This window comes from Aspergillus nidulans, chromosome III (assembly GCF_000011425.1).
Source record: "Aspergillus nidulans FGSC A4 chromosome III".
Classification (NCBI taxonomy): Eukaryota; Fungi; Ascomycota; class Eurotiomycetes; order Eurotiales; family Aspergillaceae; genus Aspergillus; species Aspergillus nidulans.
In genome coordinates this window covers 2,467,388-2,485,203 of record NC_066259.1, presented here as the reverse complement: position 1 = coordinate 2,485,203, position 17,816 = coordinate 2,467,388, and the positions used below count along the sequence as shown (strand labels likewise).

The following is a 17,816-nucleotide window of genomic DNA, read 5'->3' as shown; positions in this document are numbered from 1 at the left end:
CTCTTACTAATCTAATCCAGGAAATCTACTAAGCTGGTAATTTCTAGCAAATTAGCTAGATTAATAAACTTTATATAAGTATAATTTAGAAAAGATTATAAAATCTCTTAATTAGGTAAGTAGGCTAGATTTTTAGCAGATTTTAGTAGTAATTAATAGATAACTAGATACCTGATCAGGTAAATAACAGGATCTTCAAAATTTAGGGTATCTAATAAAGGTAATATTATCTAAAATATAGCTAACTAATATACTAGTTTAGCTATTTACTTATAAGATCTTACTAATATTAAAAACTATAATAATAGATAGTCAGGGTTTCTATATAATAATAGTTATATATTAATATTGCTTAGCTAGTTGCTCTAAGCCAGGCTAAAGTAATAATTAGGATCTGCTAGATTACTAGTTAGTTAATAGTAATATCAGGATCAAGATCTCTAATCCTTTACAGTCTATATAGCCTAATTAAGAAAATAAAATAACTCTTCCAGATAAACTGGACATGCTACCAACTATAAAATATAATATAGTTTTATAATTCTGATCTTATAATATATTCCTGTTATTCTTGTTGGTAGTTAGGCCACCAGGAGCTAAAAGATCATTACCCTGCTCGAAGGCGGTAACATTAAGCAGAATTAGGCAACCACAACACAATGACGACATTAGGCAACAACACAATATGGCGACCGCAACGTCTGTTAACCATGAATGATAATATCTTCCTATCTAATTATACTATATATACAAGAAGAATTGCTTAGAAGAAGAGAAAGCAGGATAGGACAGATAGTGATTCTTAAAATAATACTGTTATATTCCTGATCCTAACTTGGTTAAGCCATAAGATAAGTACAAAGCTATAGTAAGCTACAGGCACTATATATATAGTTCTGCTATTGTAACAAGACAATGCTATAACTAGGCACTGTCTTTGGGATATAGCAATAGAGTAACATATTAAAAAAATATTTAATAATAATTTATAATTATTAAGGTCTAGAAAAGTATATCTAAGATGTATATAAATTTATAATTTATTAGAATTATTAATATTTATAAAATAATATCTAAGCTGCTAAGCTAATATTTTTTATAAATTTATATTATATAATAACCTCTAGTCTAGAGTTTCTGTACTTAATTTTTTATTTATATTATATAATAAATTTATTATTTATCTATTCTAGACTAGTACTTATAATATTTTATTATAATTAATAAATTTATAAATATCCAGAATTATTCCCTGGCTTATTTAAGTATAATTAAGATATTCTATAATTTTCTCTTTCTAAAATATATTTTATATATTGAAATTCTAGCAGAGAATAATCTCTACATTTAAAAATAATTTATATAACTATAAGCTGCCTGAACTACCTACTATCTATAATAAATAATATAATTTTTTTTTATTATAAATTTAAAAGAAAATTTATCATAAAATATTATATTTATAAAGATTATAACTAATTCTAATACTGTTAATATCTTGCTTATTAAGAATATATAGCCTAAGATAATTAGTAGATAGATTCTAAAAATTTTATTAGATATAAAGAACTTGTTAATATAGAATTAATAAAAAAAAATTAAGGATATTCTTTTTTCTAGAAGCCAATAAATATATAATATTATAATTATAATACCTTACAACTATTTATCTTATATTTATTATATTCTTATCTAATATCACTACCTTTTAGCATGGTAATAATCTTCCTTTTTAGTAGCCTAACTACTACTAATAATAATCACCTTATAGGATTAATAATTAACTCATATCCTCTTTTACTATATAGTATAATTTTAATATATTTATAAATATTTTATACTTTTTAGCTTATTTGTATAGCAGCTATACTTAAAATTTCTAATTATAAATATTTTAACAAGCTTGTCTGAGCAGATAGATGCTAGTAAAAAATTTTTAATTTTTTAATTTTTTAAAATATTTTATATTATATAAGTAGCAGCCTTGTTATTTTAATATTATATTATATATATTATTAAAAATAAATCTATTATTATTCCTACAAAAAAGCCTGGCTAATTTGAAAAATATATTTTATCATAATAAATATTTTCAATCTGCTTGTCATTATAGCTACTTACTAGGTTATAAAGGTTTATCTAGAATACTTTTTTTTAAGCTATAAATGAATACAGTTTTATTATAATATTGTATAATATATAATAATTAATAGTTATAGCCTGTAACTATATATTCTATCTAATATTATATTCTTGCCTTGTTATTACCTTCAACTTGATTATTAAACTGCAGGTTTGGGCAGGTTTTCAGGCCTAGCTGAACTACCTGCAGGTTCTTGGGTAGGCTACTTTTATAGTAAACTACCTATAATCTAGTAAGTAATTTTAACCTGACCTAAATAATCTAAATAATCTAGTTATACAAATCACTGCTTTAATAGGCAGTGATCCCTATATATAAATAAAATACTATATTAGAGTTAATGATTATCTAAAGTAAAGAAATATAATAGAAATATAGTATATATTTACTTAGATATCTTGGCAACCTAGCAGGTTATTCTGCTATATTTAGGGCAGCTGAGAATATCTAAAACCTAATAGATTATTAGAAAGTCTAACCCAACCCAGTTCTTGGCAGGCTATTATAACTATAATATTATATAGTATAGAGGATTATGATAGATGCCTCTGGAGGAAAAATAAATATTCTTAATATTTATTTTTGTATTAATATTTAATAAGTTTTTTTATATCTGACAAGGTCTGGTGTATCTATCTACTAATTACTATTAAACTTTTTTTTTCAAAAATAAGGTATTAAAGTTATAAGGTTTAGTTATTTTAAAATAATTGAAATTTTTAGAATATTATTTACTATTTACTGTGAATAGTAGTAGTTTAGGTAGTATATCCATAAAGAATTATATCAATAATTAATATAGTGTTTTGCAAGCTTAAGCTAAATAAATAATAAAATTAGGTAAATTCAAATATATTATAGTAGATCAAGCCTATAGACTAGATAATCTGCTAAGCTTCTTGAAAATTCATCTAGTAATTAATAATTATAATTAAAATAAATCTAAACCTGATCTCTAATTTTAAATTATGTAATATTTTATTTATATAATTATGATATTAAATATTATTTAATATCTATATTTTTAAAAATTATTAAGCAGTTACAGGGTATAATAACCTTAATACTGTATAATATATAGGATTATATACAGGATATAATAAAGGTGCTACTTTTCTTTAATCATTAAATGAAAAAAAAAAAAAATATTAGCCATTTTTTATATATTAATTTTGACCTTTCCTCTAGAAGTTAAAGTATTATAATAAAAATATTTTTCTAAATATTTCAAGGCCTATAAAGTACTTTTTGTTTTTATTATTAACTTTAAAAGGATAATCTTTTCTTTTTCCCTTGGGTTGTTCTTAAATTTATTAATAATAATATAATTCTAGAAAATTCTTGAATAGAATATTAATAAAAATTTATAAAACTAAGAAAAGATTATAATATAAAGCTTTATAAACAATAAAATTTCTTCTAATATATTATAAATTTAATATAATTCATATTTATTCAGATACTCTCTTATTTTACTAAAATCATAATAATTTAATATTAGTATAATAAAATAAATTTGTTTTAAGAAATAATTCTGATTTTTATAATCTAGGACTTGTTATAATATATAAAAGGTATAAGATCAGGAATTGTTTAAAAAAATTAAATTATTAGTAAAATAAATAATATATAAGAATATTATATAAGCTGTAATAAATATAACTTTAAAATATTATAGGGGTATTAAACTAAAAAAAAAAAAAAAAAAAAATTATATATAGACTTGTTATGTCACAGGCTATGGCCTGGATTTTGGTTGTTAGCCATGCCCTCGACCTGGTTCTAAATAAGGTTTCTGTAATATTAGTATACAGCCTTAGAATTATAGCCTCAAAGCTTTAGAAAAAGAGATCTGTCCTTGTAATTTTAAAAAGTAGGTCTGTCAGTATACAGGTCTAGGAAGTTAAAAAGGTTAATAAGAGAGGAGGAAGATATTTATACTTCTATCTTTTATTTCTTTCTCTAAGCTTGTAATATTCATGAATATAGGATAGCTAATTAAAAATAATACTGCCTACACCTGTTATATTATTACAAGTTTTTGTTTAGAGATATATAACTAGAAGTTTAGAAGTTTAGAAGACTTATTCAGAGTAACTAAAGTTTAGAAGTTGTTATGGGTCCTTGCCCATACAAGGAACTTAGACCTCAGTGACTCGGCCAAGGCCTACGTTGTCTTGAAGGCTGTGAGGCACCTATTAAGAATTCCTTATGACAGCAATCCCTTTTTCCTTTCTCCTTTCCAGCAATTCCTCTTGTATGTACGGCATGTCTAGATAAAGATCTATCTAAATATGTCCCATTATAGAAGCCCTAAAGTTTAGAAGGCTTGTTAAGAGTACCCAAAGTTTAGAAGTCCAGAAGTCTGATATATAAGGAAAATATAGATATAGAAATAAGTATAGTTGCTTTAACAAAGCTATGCTATAGTCATCTATACCTACTAATATTTAACAGGCACAAATTACAATGGCATAAGTAGAAGTTAGAGATTAAGGGAAAGATTAAAGAAGATACTACTGCTATAAGTAATAAGAGGTTTTAGCTATAATATATTTATTCTTATTTTAGAGGTGCTGCTAAAACAAATATTACTACCTTTTATAAGTTAGAATTATAGAATACTTCTTCTAAACCTTAAGCCCTTATTGATAGGCTTGATATTCTATATAGAGAATATAACTACAAGGATAAGGCTATCCAAGTACTGTATAATATCTAATAAAGAAAAAATAAACTATTTACAGCTTTTTACCCCTGATTCAAGAGAGATTATAAATACTAAAGCTAATTTATAGGAAACACAACAATTAATTATATATTATATACTAATTGAACTCTGTAGAATTGCAACATATTCTATATAGAAATTGCTAATACTTTTTAATAATTTTATTATTTATTACCTTTTTTTTTATTCAGGGAGGTAGAGTAAGCTAGCTATCTTATATAATATATAAAAATATAGTATATTTATTATTCTAAAATATATTGATAAGATGCTTGGTGATTATTTTAGTATTTCTATAAAACTTAGGTTTCTAGATTTAGTATTTCTTAAATTAGTTTATATAAACTACCACTAGTGTTGCAATTCTGCGAAGTTCAATTGATGTATGAAGTATGATTGATTGTTGTGTTGTTTTTAAGCTATCGCTAGTGATATCATTTGTTATTCTGCCCGACGACCGACCGCCTGGGTCACGGGCTATCATCCAGGCCACAGGCCATCATCCTGCGAGCCAGGCTTTGGGATATGGCAACAACCAGGTGGTCTAATAAATAAAATAATATATTCTTTTTTATATTTAAAATTTAATATAATATTTTAAGCTTAGCTAGATAGCAAATTTCTCTATATTAGTAAATCTCTAAGATTCATAGGAATATTACTAGTTAGATTTAGACTTATTAAACTATGGGTTGGGGCAGGTTTTTAGGCCTAGCTGTTCTGCCTACACAGTTTTTGGGGTAGGTTACCTGAACAGTAAACTGCCCATAGGTTTAGCAAATAATTCTAACCCAACCCAAATAAACTAAAATAACCTAGTTATGTATATTATTACTTTAATAAGCAGTGATCTATATAGCTAATAAAATACCATATTTAAATACTGTATTATAAACTATCTAAGTAAGAAAATATAATCTCAATATAGTAGTATACTTATTTAGATATCTTGGCAACCTAGCGGGTTACTCCGCCGGGCTTTGGGGCAGCCAAAAATATCCAAAACCTAATAGGTAATTAGAAGGTCTAACCCAACCTATTTCTTGGCAGGTCGGGGCGGGTTTCGTGGGTTGGGTTTAACAAGTCTATATCTAGGTATGATATTATTGCTCAAGCTGCGCAGCTGTATATAGCTTGCTTGTAAATTATATTAGCTGCAAGAAGCTTATTAAGATTATAAAATAGCCTAGCAAACAGCTGTTGAGGTCAAAAGCTCCCCATCTACTCAGAGTCCTCAAGTTCTGCTGCTGGATTGAATAGCCAATTCTGTATAGATACTCTGAGCATTGGATTACTGCTTTATATCTGGCCTGTCTAGGTAAAAAAAAGACCCTTTGGGATGTCTACAGGGCCTATAGAAAATCTTTCTGGGCGGTCATGCAGGGGTGGGGCTTGTCGAGAATTGCGTTATCGTGATAGGGCCTTTATCCAGAAAATTTATGATAGAATTGTCTAGTAGTAGGTCTCTGAAGTCCAACTTCTATTTGTCAACCACTAGCACTATAGACACTCATATAATAGGAGCAAATACCCTGGATTGCTGTAGAGTAAGTGGAACTTGAGCCTAAATTCAATCGCTAACTGCAGCCACCTACAGCGCCAAAATGGTTCTGGAGGCCATCAGATATAAAGATGGTAAACTTTCCATCATTGATCAACTGCAACTACCATTTACGGAGCGTTACATTGAGATCAGAACGAGCGAGGAAGGTTGGCAAGCCATCAAGAATATGCAAGTCCGAGGGGCACCTGCTATAGCCATTGTGGCTGCCCTTTCGCTCGCGTCCGAGCTTCACGAACTCTCCATACGAAATAAGATCTCAACCACGGCAGAGGACGTAACAGCTTTCATTAGGGAACGGCTTGGACACTTGGTGAGCAGTCGACCGACTGCTGTCAATCTTAGCGATGCAGCCCGGAAGCTTGAAGTTATTGTCTCTGAGAGATCGCAAACTCCGGGCTCAACAGCACAAGACATCGTGAATGTATTCATTCAAGCTGCTGAGGGTATGCTGGCAAAAGACGTAGAGGACAATACAAGGATCGGCGAAAACGGTGCCAAATGGATATCGATGAATGCCTTGCCCACGGACCATGATAAAGCCGTTGTTCTTACGCACTGTAACACCGGGTAGTTTAAACCCCAAGAATGCTGCTGGATGTTGAATGCTGATGTATATCTAGCTCTCTTGCAACAGCTGGCTACGGTACTGCGCTCGGTGTGATACGTTCTCTCATGGCCAACAATACTTTGCAACATGCATACTGCACTGAAACAAGACCATACAACCAGGGCTCTAGACTGACCGCGTTCGAACTTGTTCATGATAAAATCCCGGCAACATTAATCACAGACTCCATGGCGGCAGCTTTATTGTCAAGGCCAGAGACTCGTGTCAACGCCATCGTTGTTGGGGCGGACAGGGTGGCAGCTAATGGAGATACAGCAAATAAGATCGGCACCTACGGTCTTGCAGTGCTTGCTAGATACCACGGAGTCAAGTTTCTAGTTGCTGCCCCACTCACGACGATTGATTTGGCTACGAAGTCTGGCGGCGATATTGTCATAGAAGAACGACCACCTTCGGAAGTAACGAGAGTTAAAGGGTCGCGGGAAGACGATACCACCGGCGATGTGAGATTGGAAACAATCAGCATCGCGGCTGAGGGGATCAATGTCTGGAACCCTGCTTTCGATGTTACTCCCTCTGAACTCATCGACGGAATAATCACGGAGAAGGGCGTCGCAGAAAAGGACACAGATGGTCGGTTTCATTTGGAAGAGCTTTTTGATTGATCAACTTGCTTCACATCGGAGCTCGACTGCGTGTTCGCATAGGCATTCTCCGGCGTCGGTCCAGCGCTTTCGTCTTGCGGTTCAAGAAGGCTATCAATCTTGCTCTCTAGGTCGCTCAGGTGTTGCTCAAGGAGTGATGCTGCTTGCTCTCCACTACAAACAATGGTTAGCTACACGCCCTAATTGATTACAGGATGCCGTATATACCTTGAAATGTCCTTTAGGATCTAGCGAAAGTTGACTGTCAGTGCCTGCTTTCAGGATTCTTGAACAACAAAGGTGTAATTCTTATTTTTAAATGTAGTTTGACTAGGAGCCCAATTACATACCTCTGCAAAGGAGGCCTGAAGCCCTATCATTTTTCTCAGCTGTTTCTGGCATGACCAGGAAGGGCGGGGGCGGTGCGATGAATACGGGCGTATTTGCTCCACGTAGGCAGAAAGTAAATAAGCAGCCCTTGAAATGTGCGTCTAATGTAGTTATGGAGTACTCTGGTATACCCCGGTAAGAATGTTAGTCCGGTGGGCCTTACAAGGATATGACTCCTTTGGATTCTGCCGTTCGTATTAATGCTAATATCTTACTAATATTTTGTATGGCCACCCTCTGCCTCGATTACTGCCTGACATCTGGCTTGCATAGACCCAATAAGGCCTTCCAAAAAGTCTGTAGGGACTGCATCCCATGAAGCTCGTACAATTTCTCGTAGGGCATCATAAGATAGCTGGCGGTCATCTGGATATCTCTCTTGGATCCAGTCTTTCATCCAGTTCCATACCATCTCAATAGGGTTCAGATCAGGGAGAAGGCAGGCCAACTAATAGGATAGATACTACGCCATGAAGCTCTGCTATAGTATCTTTGCTGGCATGGCCAGGTGCTCCATCATGCATAAGACAAAGATAGTTACCTTGCTGTCGGTTCAGGCGAAGATAGCCGTCAATAATAGGCACAATTCGCTCACAGTAACTCTCTGCATTGATAGAGCCCCATTCTTTCTCCCAGAAAAGGCAAGGGCCTTTAGTATCTCCATAAAATGATCCCCAAAACATCCAACCACGCTTTTTGGGGGTAGACGAACGAATACAGGTCTCATCTAGCTCTTCTCCTGCTCTTCTGGTAACCCAGATTCTGGTATGGAAGCCTGGAGTAACCCAAGTCTCATCAGACCAAAGTATTCGATTCCATTGCTCAATTGTCCAATTCACATGCTCAAGGGCCCAGGCAAGACGTACACGCTTTGTATCGTCCGATAAAGGTGGCTTTCGAAGAGCTTTGCATCGGGAATAGCCTCGTTTTTTAAGTGCTCGAGCAAGTGCAGTTTCTCCGCAGGGAAGATTTAGTTCTTCAATAACTCGTTTATAAGATAGTCGGCGCGTACGTTGTGATGAAGAGATAAAGGTAATGATATTGTCCATATCCTCTTCTGATAGCTTCGGGCGCTGGCCAGGAGGCTTTCGAGGAGTAGATTGCTCATTCTGGCAGGTATATTGCACCTGACGATAGGTAAATCCAAGCTGAGAAGAGATCTGTTGATAGGTAAAACCAGCATCTCGTAGAGTCAAAATGCGAATCCGATCATCGCGACTTAGCCATCTAGAACTTTGGCTCCTTTCAGATATCTCAGTCACCTCCAAAGGCGCCTCTGGAGGGGTGCTAGGTCTGGGGATAGCCATATTAGCAATGCTCACCACCATGGATCTCAGGAGGATGGCGATATTGGAGGTTTTACTAGCTTCAAAACTAGGCTGAATTAAGAAAGCGGTGCTTTGAAGGCCTCACCGCTTCAGAGGAGTCATATCCTTGTAAGGCCCACCGGACTAACATTCTTACCGGGGTATACCAGAGTAGCTTCCGGGAAGTGGAATAGGGTAGATGGAGCTGCGGGCCGCGGCGGGGTCGTAATAGGAGCAGGCTGCCCGACTTTTGAGACTTGGCCTCTTACACCTTGGAGAAACACTTGATACTTAATCTCAACAAGGGTTGGATGACAGGACCACAGTCCTGATGGTTACAGCCAGACCATTGGAGTGGAACCGTGCTCAGCCAGACCATTGGAGTGGAACCGTGCTTTCGAGTCGGTTTTTGCCGAGCATTACTCACCTACTGCGGTTCGGGCTTTCTGGAAGCCATGCATCAAAAGCGATGTCAATCCCCACATAGTACACGGCAAGGATGAGGTCATGAGTCCCAAAAAGGCAAACTGTTAAAGAATAGTGGCCAAGGTTACCTCAAGCAATACAATGTAATATTTGTAATTTCCGTAAGGCACCCGGCTGTTCCAGTGTGCTCGTTCCCGTACGCTCAGCAACCCTTAGGTTCGAGTCCATGCTATCACAGTACTCTAATACACATAGCTGGCCCGCGAAGCTCCAAGGGAAAAAAAGGGTGCTGTTATCTAGTATTGACACTGGAAAGTTCTCGAAGTCACAATTGTTGAAAGACCACCATTCTTCCCGTAAGGTTAGAGACTTGTACAACTTAAACATACTATGATGGCATGAATCATATGACCACCTGCCTGTTTGGTTCTGCTCACCCCCTCCCGCCGTCCCGGTCTCCCGCTATTTATCTCTTGTTCGCCAAAAGACTTGTTTGTTTGCATATGCGATTGACTCGAGCACCCTTTAGAAGCAATAGCAAATTCAAGACTAACGGATAACTCGATTTAATTCGAAAAGTGTGTACTTTGTTCTCTCCTTGTCCTCTTGGGAGAACCCATTGGCGTCTTCAACTTACCTGGGTTGAGCCTTGATAGTTAACGTAGATGCAGTGACACGTTCACACAAAGTCAATGACCGTGATCATTCCGCGGCACAGGATGCAATGACTGCTCCTACCGAGAATATCCCTCGTTACTTTGCAAAATCCGGCCCTATCGATGCTGACCCTCGAAAGACCAAGAAGGACGGGGGAGGTAAAGGAAATTGGTAGGTTTCTATGCTCTCGGCCCCGTAAACTCTTACTTATGATGATCACTGACGCCTCATTAGGGGCCGCTCAGGAGAAGAGATTCATGACTATGAATACAGCTTCATGAATACCCGGCGTCATTCGAATAGCAGCATGCAAGGCATGGCGGGCTTCAAAACTAAATTTGAAACAGTTGAGCCCGAGCCAGTCTTTGAAGAAGACTTGCATGGACCTTCATCCGAAACCACCATTGATGGGGCTCCTGTAACTAAGATTGATAGTGTCAGTAGCGGCATTAGTGGCAATGACGAGGCCGAGAAAGCTGCTAACAAAAATTCCGGGGTGAACTGATGGGCTGTAACTATGAGCATCAAGCTTGTGCTTTCAGAAGGTTACAAGCTTGATCGTACGACGATGTATTGATGATGGGGAAATGCAACAGGGCAAAACACATGTCGAAGAAAAAGCATGCCAAGAAACGGCGGGATCTGAATGTATGTGATTTTTTGAAGTGGCATACTGAACTTGAATCACGACCCCGTGTTTGATTTCTACTGTATAATGACTTTAAATGGAAGTCGGAAGCAAAAGGTAAACGATTAGAGTACTTTAAAGCAGTAGTCATGAATGCGTTCTAGCTAGAGCCAGCTAAGCCGCTCTTTCCGGTTCGTTTGGGACAATGAGCTCTCCGCATCCATACTGCAGGGGGTTTGAAGAGCGTCATCTGATGTCCTTTCTTTTTCTGCGGAGGAGAGCAGACTCTTGAACCAACATTCAAGTTCGCTCTTTTCAATATATCGTAGAAGAGTTGAATTTTCTCGTTCAAGGTCGCGAATAATTCGGGCTCGTTGCTCTGGACGAAATCGTGATGAGATAAGGGCAGAATCACTGTCATTCAAAAGCACATCTTGTGGACGAGTGGGGCGGTAAAGTGGAGGTTTGCTGGGGTCCGTACGATCTATGCAAGTTAGTAAGATAAGTATCTAAGAATTTCCGGTACTTACCATTGAGGCACAGTGCAAGGGTTCGAGACAGCGCAGTGGCGGTCAATGGGGATTCAGTTTCGCTTCCCATCTGTTCAGCTGTCCCACCCGTAGCATCCCACTTGTCCCTGATAATGCATCTTCGCCAAACAAGTTTTTGGAGTGCAAGGCTGTAATTTGGATCTCCCTGAGCATTGTGTCCCAGCCGAATGACCCGTAACGCTAAATGGAACTCGTCCCCCGAAAAGTCGTTCTGTCCAATATCTGGATCCTGGCTTGGATCGATAAGCGTCAATACGTCCACAAGTTGGTCAAGACTCAGCATTTTCCTAGTTACCACCCCAGTAAGAGCTTCCTTGAGCAATTCATGGAGCGATGGTAGCTTCTGGGCAGTGGATTTTGCAAAATGGTCAATCGCAAGGTCAATTTCGGCTTTCTGATCGATAGCATCTCGCAACACTGGTGAGACATATGAATAAATGACTTCTTGCACAGCACCCATCTCCGCAAGACCCTCGAGGCGTTTGATGTCATTCTGCAAAGCCCGAGTATCGCTGGGCGCGTCCTTTTCCCATCTTGCGAGATGAGAGAGCTTGGCCAAAGCTAGTTTGACTCGATGACCCCAGACATCCTGTTCTTGTTCGAGAGCAAGATGCTCCAAGGTCTTTGCAGCACATTCGTAATCGGCCTCACCTATCACATCATTAATCCAGCTGAGCCTGGCATAAGGCTGATGCTTATGCAAGAACCGAGTAACAAACGACTGGAACTTTTTGGCTGAAAACAGGATCCCTGGCTGCCCCATTGATATCTGACGGCCAAAGAAAGCGTCAGCCCAGGCGTCTCCGAATTTCTCGAAATAAAGGGATATTTTCCTGTCGAGCTCGATACCGTCCGGAGTATCTACGTTGGTAAACACAACCTTGTTTTGGTCCTGGAGCTCAATAATAAGCTCCACCAGCGCGCTCATGTCCTGAAAGCTCTCTGCCAATTCGATGGCTTCATTTAGTTGCCCGATGCCAGCCAGTTTAAATAGCTGCCATCTCCGCTGTTTGATGTGTGACTGCTTGGTTGCGGAAGCCTCATCGATCAGCTTCTGGTCTTCTTGGGCTGAGAGCCAGCGGATCCGCTCAGAATACATTTGGCCCATTATCCGAAGGTGCCTGGCACTGTTTCGTGCAATTTTCGCAGATATTTGTTGATCTCCTCCGTCAGAGCTGGTTGAAGTTTGTTGTATAGCTCTGCAGCTGTCAAGTTCGAGATCTAATAAATGCCCGATTTCAGAATAGCTGATGCTCTGTGAAGTCCAGAATTCTGGAAGACCTTCGTAATTGGTGGTTAAAACCCCTTCTTCCAAATATCCATCTCCAATTCCGAACTGGCTAGCATGCTCATCCCGATATCTGAAAGCCGTCTCCAACACCGCTAGAGATAACTCACCGGCTTCCAGGATCTGTTCTGACATTCGTCGCATTTGTTTTGAGGTATTCCCTTTCTGAGGTTTTATCGCATGGAAAATCCAGGGCACTATATGTTCCATTCGATAACTGTCAAACAGAAACCACTGCCGTATTGGATCGTCTGTATCGTCCAGCTTTGTTTTGAACTTTTCATTCATCAGTCCCAAAACATGCGCAAGGAATGTCGCTCCACTGCTATTGCGTTTCCTGGCGCTCGCTTCCAATCTCCATATTGCCCTTTGAGCCGCAAGCTTTTCCGCACCCCATAGGAGCTCCCACCAGATCCGCCGATCAATGATTTTATTCTGGTCAAGTAGGATCCGAGAAAGATCATCCAAGGCCTTTGAGCGTAATTTCAGATTTTGATCGATAGATATGGCCGCTGAAGGGATGAACTTAGAGGTAGACCGCAGTAGCCCTTGACAGATCGCTAGAGTGGCTTGCTCGATTTCTGGGACAGGAAAATCCAGATCGCCCTTACTGGACAAGTTCAGTGGGTTGCCTAACATCGTACCGTAGAATACAGCTTGCTCGAGTTTATGCTGAGCCGAGATTCGCGCAGTCTCCGCGGTTTCCTGCCGAGGTAGCGCAGTGATACGGACTACACCGAACTCTCGAATCATAAGCAAGCAAGAAGGGTTCGCATACTCCTCACTTTGATCTTCGAATCCTGACCCTAGTATCTCATAGGCCTGTCCAGAGCGGAAGTTGATCGAGTCGTGGAATGTCCGTGGCTGGCCATTGTCAATTAGGAGCTGTGAACTCGAAGTACCTTCAGCGTCCGTTAATGACAGCAAGATTATAGATTGTCCAATCACAATGAATGCCGTCTCATGAGGTTTGGGGATGAAGAGCCGAGGCTCTAGATGAAGTGAATCGGTGGGAAAAGTGTGCAAACTGATAGGATTTGTTGACAAAACGCGAGCCCCGTCAGTGAGCCGCAATCGAGTCACAAACACGCCTTGTATAGTTACCCCCGAGAACAGGCCAACCAGTACCGATATCTCCCATGGATTGCTGCTGTCCTCACATGAACTGGTGACAACTGCAAGATCCCAGATTTTGACTTCATAGTCAGAGGCTTCATCCTTCCTGGTTGCAGCTAGTAGGTCTTCTTTGACATCATATTGGTTTTTGAGAATACTACCATTATTCCAGTGGGTATCCCAGACTTCCACCAGACCTGCTGAAGTTGCAATTATGATATCTCGCTGACCCCGCTGAAAGGATTCACCTGCACGCACAGCGGCAACTTTTTTTCTCCAATATCCGGCCCCGAAAACATTCTTGATGCCGTCAAGAAATCCAATTCCGCCAGTGCTGTGTGGATTCTTCAAGAAGTTTACGGTCACGGCCGGCTTTCCTTGAGAATCTCTGAGGGTAATATGAGCAACTCGCCCAGTAGAAAATGTGACTATAACACCTGAAGGCTCCGCGTTCACTATATCAGTCGCACATTCACCTGAAAGCATCCCTGGGACATATCCCTGAAGCCCTGTTTGCTTTTGCCGTGGAAGACTTAATGATGCGGCGCAAGACACGGTCTCCCAGTATATGATCCTTCCATTATGCGGCATTAGTATCATTAATCCGGGGGTAGAACTGGTCGCGGTCGATAAAATCACCCCCAAAGGTGATACATCGCTGGCATCCCTATAGGCCTCAGGTATGGGAAGCCTATATACATCGGTAGGTAAGGGCGATGAGACCATGGTGGAATACGGCCAAATGATGGCCTCGAGTTGAGTGATAATAAGCCCATACCCATGGCCGGCGGCGAAAGAACATCTGCAATTTTCTAATTCTATGAGTTAATGGCTAATGGATATATTTCGGACTAGACGTACCTGAACGGAGGTTTCGGATTTGGTCAGGTAAACATGGCAATTGAGATACTGTATAGAAATCTGTTTTTGACTGAACGAGAGTTAACATACGCAGAAAACTATACAGCAGAAAGGAACCAACCAGTATGATAGGGCCTAAAACATCGCTTTTTCGCTTCTCTGTCGCGTTGAAGGTCCTTATCGGAATGTTTTTTTGGTTCTCGCCGCCAGGCGCGGGCGTCGAGTCAACCTCAGTGGTCGCAGTAGGTATCGAGGATCTGTGATTTGGCGCACCATATGTTGGGATTCCTGTATCAGGATTATCATCTTGGCTTAGAATTGATCGTTGCCTTTTAGCACTTGGTGCCTTGATGGACTCGCCAGAACTCGTACGCTGACGCCTTCGCGGATTCCGCAGGGTGGTTGCGGACCCTGCTTTCGGCACGAACATCGTCAATATGGAAGACAGATGTCAGACGCATTCAAAGTAGACTGTAAGAATGCGTGCGTCGGAAAAGTGAAAGTTCCTACGGCAAAGCATTCGGCTCTAGTGCTCAAGTGCTATTGCGCGTTTCTGTTGCGGAAATAATGTTATCGAGCTCCAGTGAAGGCGGTCAATCACTAATTTATCTGCGTTCCGATGGACCAGTAATAACCTTGAGGAATGCCTGGCGGTGAGTGTCTGCTTCTGACACCACACGCACTTGAGTACAGGAACTCGCACAAATTCAAAGGATTCCAGATGGCTATTTCGCTTATTGCTGGGGATATTAGCCAAGTTCGTTATGATAAACCTTCTATATGTATCCCCTTCATTGGCTTGGAAGCGAGCTTGTTCTTGCTTGAAATAAGTGCACTGACAACAATGCCGAGTAAGCTCTGAGAATGAAAGTAAAGAATAAGCTGAAATTAAAAGGCTGAATACAAGGAAAGTCATGAAGAGTGCAGACCCCTTATCATCAAAGGAGGTTTATCCTACCACTACGATTCCCTAAACCAGCTTCCGCCAGAACTCTGATTGAATTTCATCCCCTCGTCCGCCCCATAGCGGGAAAATCAAAGCGCTATCATTAAAATAGAACTAATGTATGGTATTATATGCCTAAAGACTCGAAGCATTTGAGCGAATGCGGAGTCAACCCCCGCATTTGATATATCACATGACCGTGTCTGTAAGCACACACCAACTCCATGACTCTGACCTGTGCACATTCCTTTGGATATTGCCCACCAGCGCAGGCATGCTATTTCAAGAATTGCAGGATCATGATGCTTACTCTTCATTTTCGTGGCTGTGTTTCTATTACTGAGCTTTACGTCTGCTGTCAATGCCCGATCCTATAAACCTGCAGCAATGTTCACACATCTCAATTGGGGTGAGTAGTATGGAAAAATTGATTCACATATACTTACGAAGGTACAGGGTTGGTTAGTCGTCACTCTAAGAGGATAAACGCAAAACCGAACAGAAAGTATCAAAGAAGATGTATATCTCATTACAATAATCATCAGCCTTTACGAACTGCCCTTTTTTTCCCTGGTAAGTTGGACTCCATGCTTCGCGAAGACATGAATTGCAGCTCACCTAGGGTTAGGCCATGGGGTGCAGAGGGTAGGAATGACCCGTCCTTGGATTGATAGGTTCCCCAGTGTCGCGGGGAATTTTTTGGAAGAGATGGATTCAATATTAGGTTTCCGGCTATCTCATGTAATCGCAGACGGGCCAAACTCAGAACTCAACAAGACAGAAAATTCACAGCCGGCTATAATGGCAACGTCGGTGCTAATACTCCGGATACTTGAAACGGAGTTCGGCTTCGATACGAAAAGTCGGGTGGATGTGACCCTTGGACATAGCTTAGGCGAGTTTTCCGCACTGGTGGCCGGTGGCTATATCCATTTCAGCGATGCCTTGAGATTAGTTCGTCGCCGGGCTGAGATTATGTCGCAGTGTACGCAACAGGCCGCTGTCAGATCCGGTGAACGGTATGGCATGGTTGCTCTAGTGTGTGAACCTGAACATATGGATGACCTACTTTCTACAATCCACGAGTTTCTGAGCCCTTCACTTTCTGACACGCACGACAATTCCAGCTCGGACAATCACAAAGAGGTCGCAGTTGCAAACATAAACTCCAGAAATCAGATAGTACTCAGTGGCAGCATTGAAAGGATCAAGACATTGCTCATCCAGCTTCGTCAGTTCAGCGGCCACGACCCCCGGGCGGTGAGATTGAAGAGCGAGAGCCCATTTCACAGCCCTATAATGACTCCGGCCGCAGAGTACATGAGAAGCGCCCTTGAAAAAATCACTGTCAATTTTCCTGCTGATATGCCGTGTGTGTCAAATGTCTCTAATCTTCCGTTTACTTCTGCGCATAGACTGAAGGAGCTGTTGTCACGACAATGTGTCGATACGGTAAGATGGTGGGACAGCATCCGCTACTTGGATCAGGAGCGGGGAGTAAAGCGCTGGATTGGGATTGGGCCAGGGAAAGTTGGAAGAAATTTGGTGGGGAAAGAAGTTGGGAGGGTGATGGCTAAGGGAGGTGGAGTTTGGGCCATTTGCGATCCGCGTGATGTGAACGAAACACTTATTGCACTGGAAGATACGGACAAAGACATATAAGATTAAACTGTTCGGTACTGTGGTATATTCCTAATTGTCCATGCGTCCTCGGTGACTGTGTGCTTTGGCTTCACTAGTGGTCGAACTGTCCCAGAGACCTTCCTATAGTGCATGAGTTTAGCAAAACCATGTCGTGATGGCATAAGTCTTGTATTTAATACATCCAACGTGCTAGAACCAAGACTTTGAGAAACCTGATCGTGTAGCTAGGTGCTTACTCCCTTAAAATTGGGAAGATAGTTAACGTCGGGAGGTGTGTTCATCACGCATTAGATAGTAGTAGTAGCAATTCACGGCATCATACATTACTGGTGACAGCTCCCCACGAGTTACC

The 17,816-nt window shown here is 39.7% G+C and overlaps 4 protein-coding genes and 1 pseudogene across 5 annotated transcripts, besides 6 other annotated features; 3 read left to right on the top strand and 2 right to left on the bottom strand.

Annotated features, from left to right (window-relative positions):
* Positions 1–17,816: a sequence feature (contig 1.72 1..17816(-1)).
* Positions 1,124–1,137: a sequence feature (Short protein (ANIA_11433, CBF77831.1) was converted to a misc_feature.).
* Positions 1,391–1,393: a sequence feature (Short protein (ANIA_11433, CBF77831.1) was converted to a misc_feature.).
* Positions 1,489–1,520: a sequence feature (Short protein (ANIA_11433, CBF77831.1) was converted to a misc_feature.).
* Positions 1,656–1,662: a sequence feature (Short protein (ANIA_11433, CBF77831.1) was converted to a misc_feature.).
* Positions 1,706–1,715: a sequence feature (Short protein (ANIA_11433, CBF77831.1) was converted to a misc_feature.).
* On the top strand, positions 6,479–8,056 carry ANIA_04290 (S-methyl-5-thioribose-1-phosphate isomerase MRI1; the record flags this gene model as incomplete). The annotated part of the gene is made up of 2 exons (XM_656802.2): positions 6,479–7,005; positions 7,059–8,056. The coding sequence occupies 2 exons, from the start codon at positions 6,479–6,481 to the stop codon at positions 7,669–7,671; spliced, it is 1,140 nt and encodes a 379-aa protein (XP_661894.1). The 3' UTR covers positions 7,672–8,056.
* ANIA_04291 (uncharacterized protein) lies at positions 8,768–9,347 on the bottom strand (the record flags this gene model as incomplete). The annotated part of the gene is made up of 2 exons (XM_656803.1): positions 8,768–8,815; positions 8,907–9,347. 2 exons carry the CDS (start codon positions 9,345–9,347, stop codon positions 8,768–8,770), a joined length of 489 nt encoding a protein of 162 aa, XP_661895.1.
* Positions 10,252–11,136, top strand: ANIA_04292 (annotated as a pseudogene). The gene is made up of 3 exons: positions 10,252–10,351; positions 10,445–10,601; positions 10,665–11,136. Coding segments are annotated over exons 1-3 (729 nt in total).
* ANIA_04293 (protein nup133) lies at positions 11,223–15,304 on the bottom strand (the record flags this gene model as incomplete). The annotated part of the gene is made up of 5 exons (XM_656805.1): positions 11,223–11,542; positions 11,589–14,680; positions 14,713–14,825; positions 14,875–14,922; positions 14,996–15,304. The coding sequence occupies 5 exons, from the start codon at positions 15,302–15,304 to the stop codon at positions 11,223–11,225; spliced, it is 3,882 nt and encodes a 1,293-aa protein (XP_661897.1).
* Positions 16,132–17,482, top strand: ANIA_04294 (ACP S-malonyltransferase; the record flags this gene model as incomplete). The annotated part of the gene is made up of 3 exons (XM_050611772.1): positions 16,132–16,229; positions 16,277–16,393; positions 16,449–17,482. The coding sequence occupies exons 1-3, from the start codon at positions 16,208–16,210 to the stop codon at positions 17,480–17,482; spliced, it is 1,173 nt and encodes a 390-aa protein (XP_050467759.1). The 5' UTR covers positions 16,132–16,207.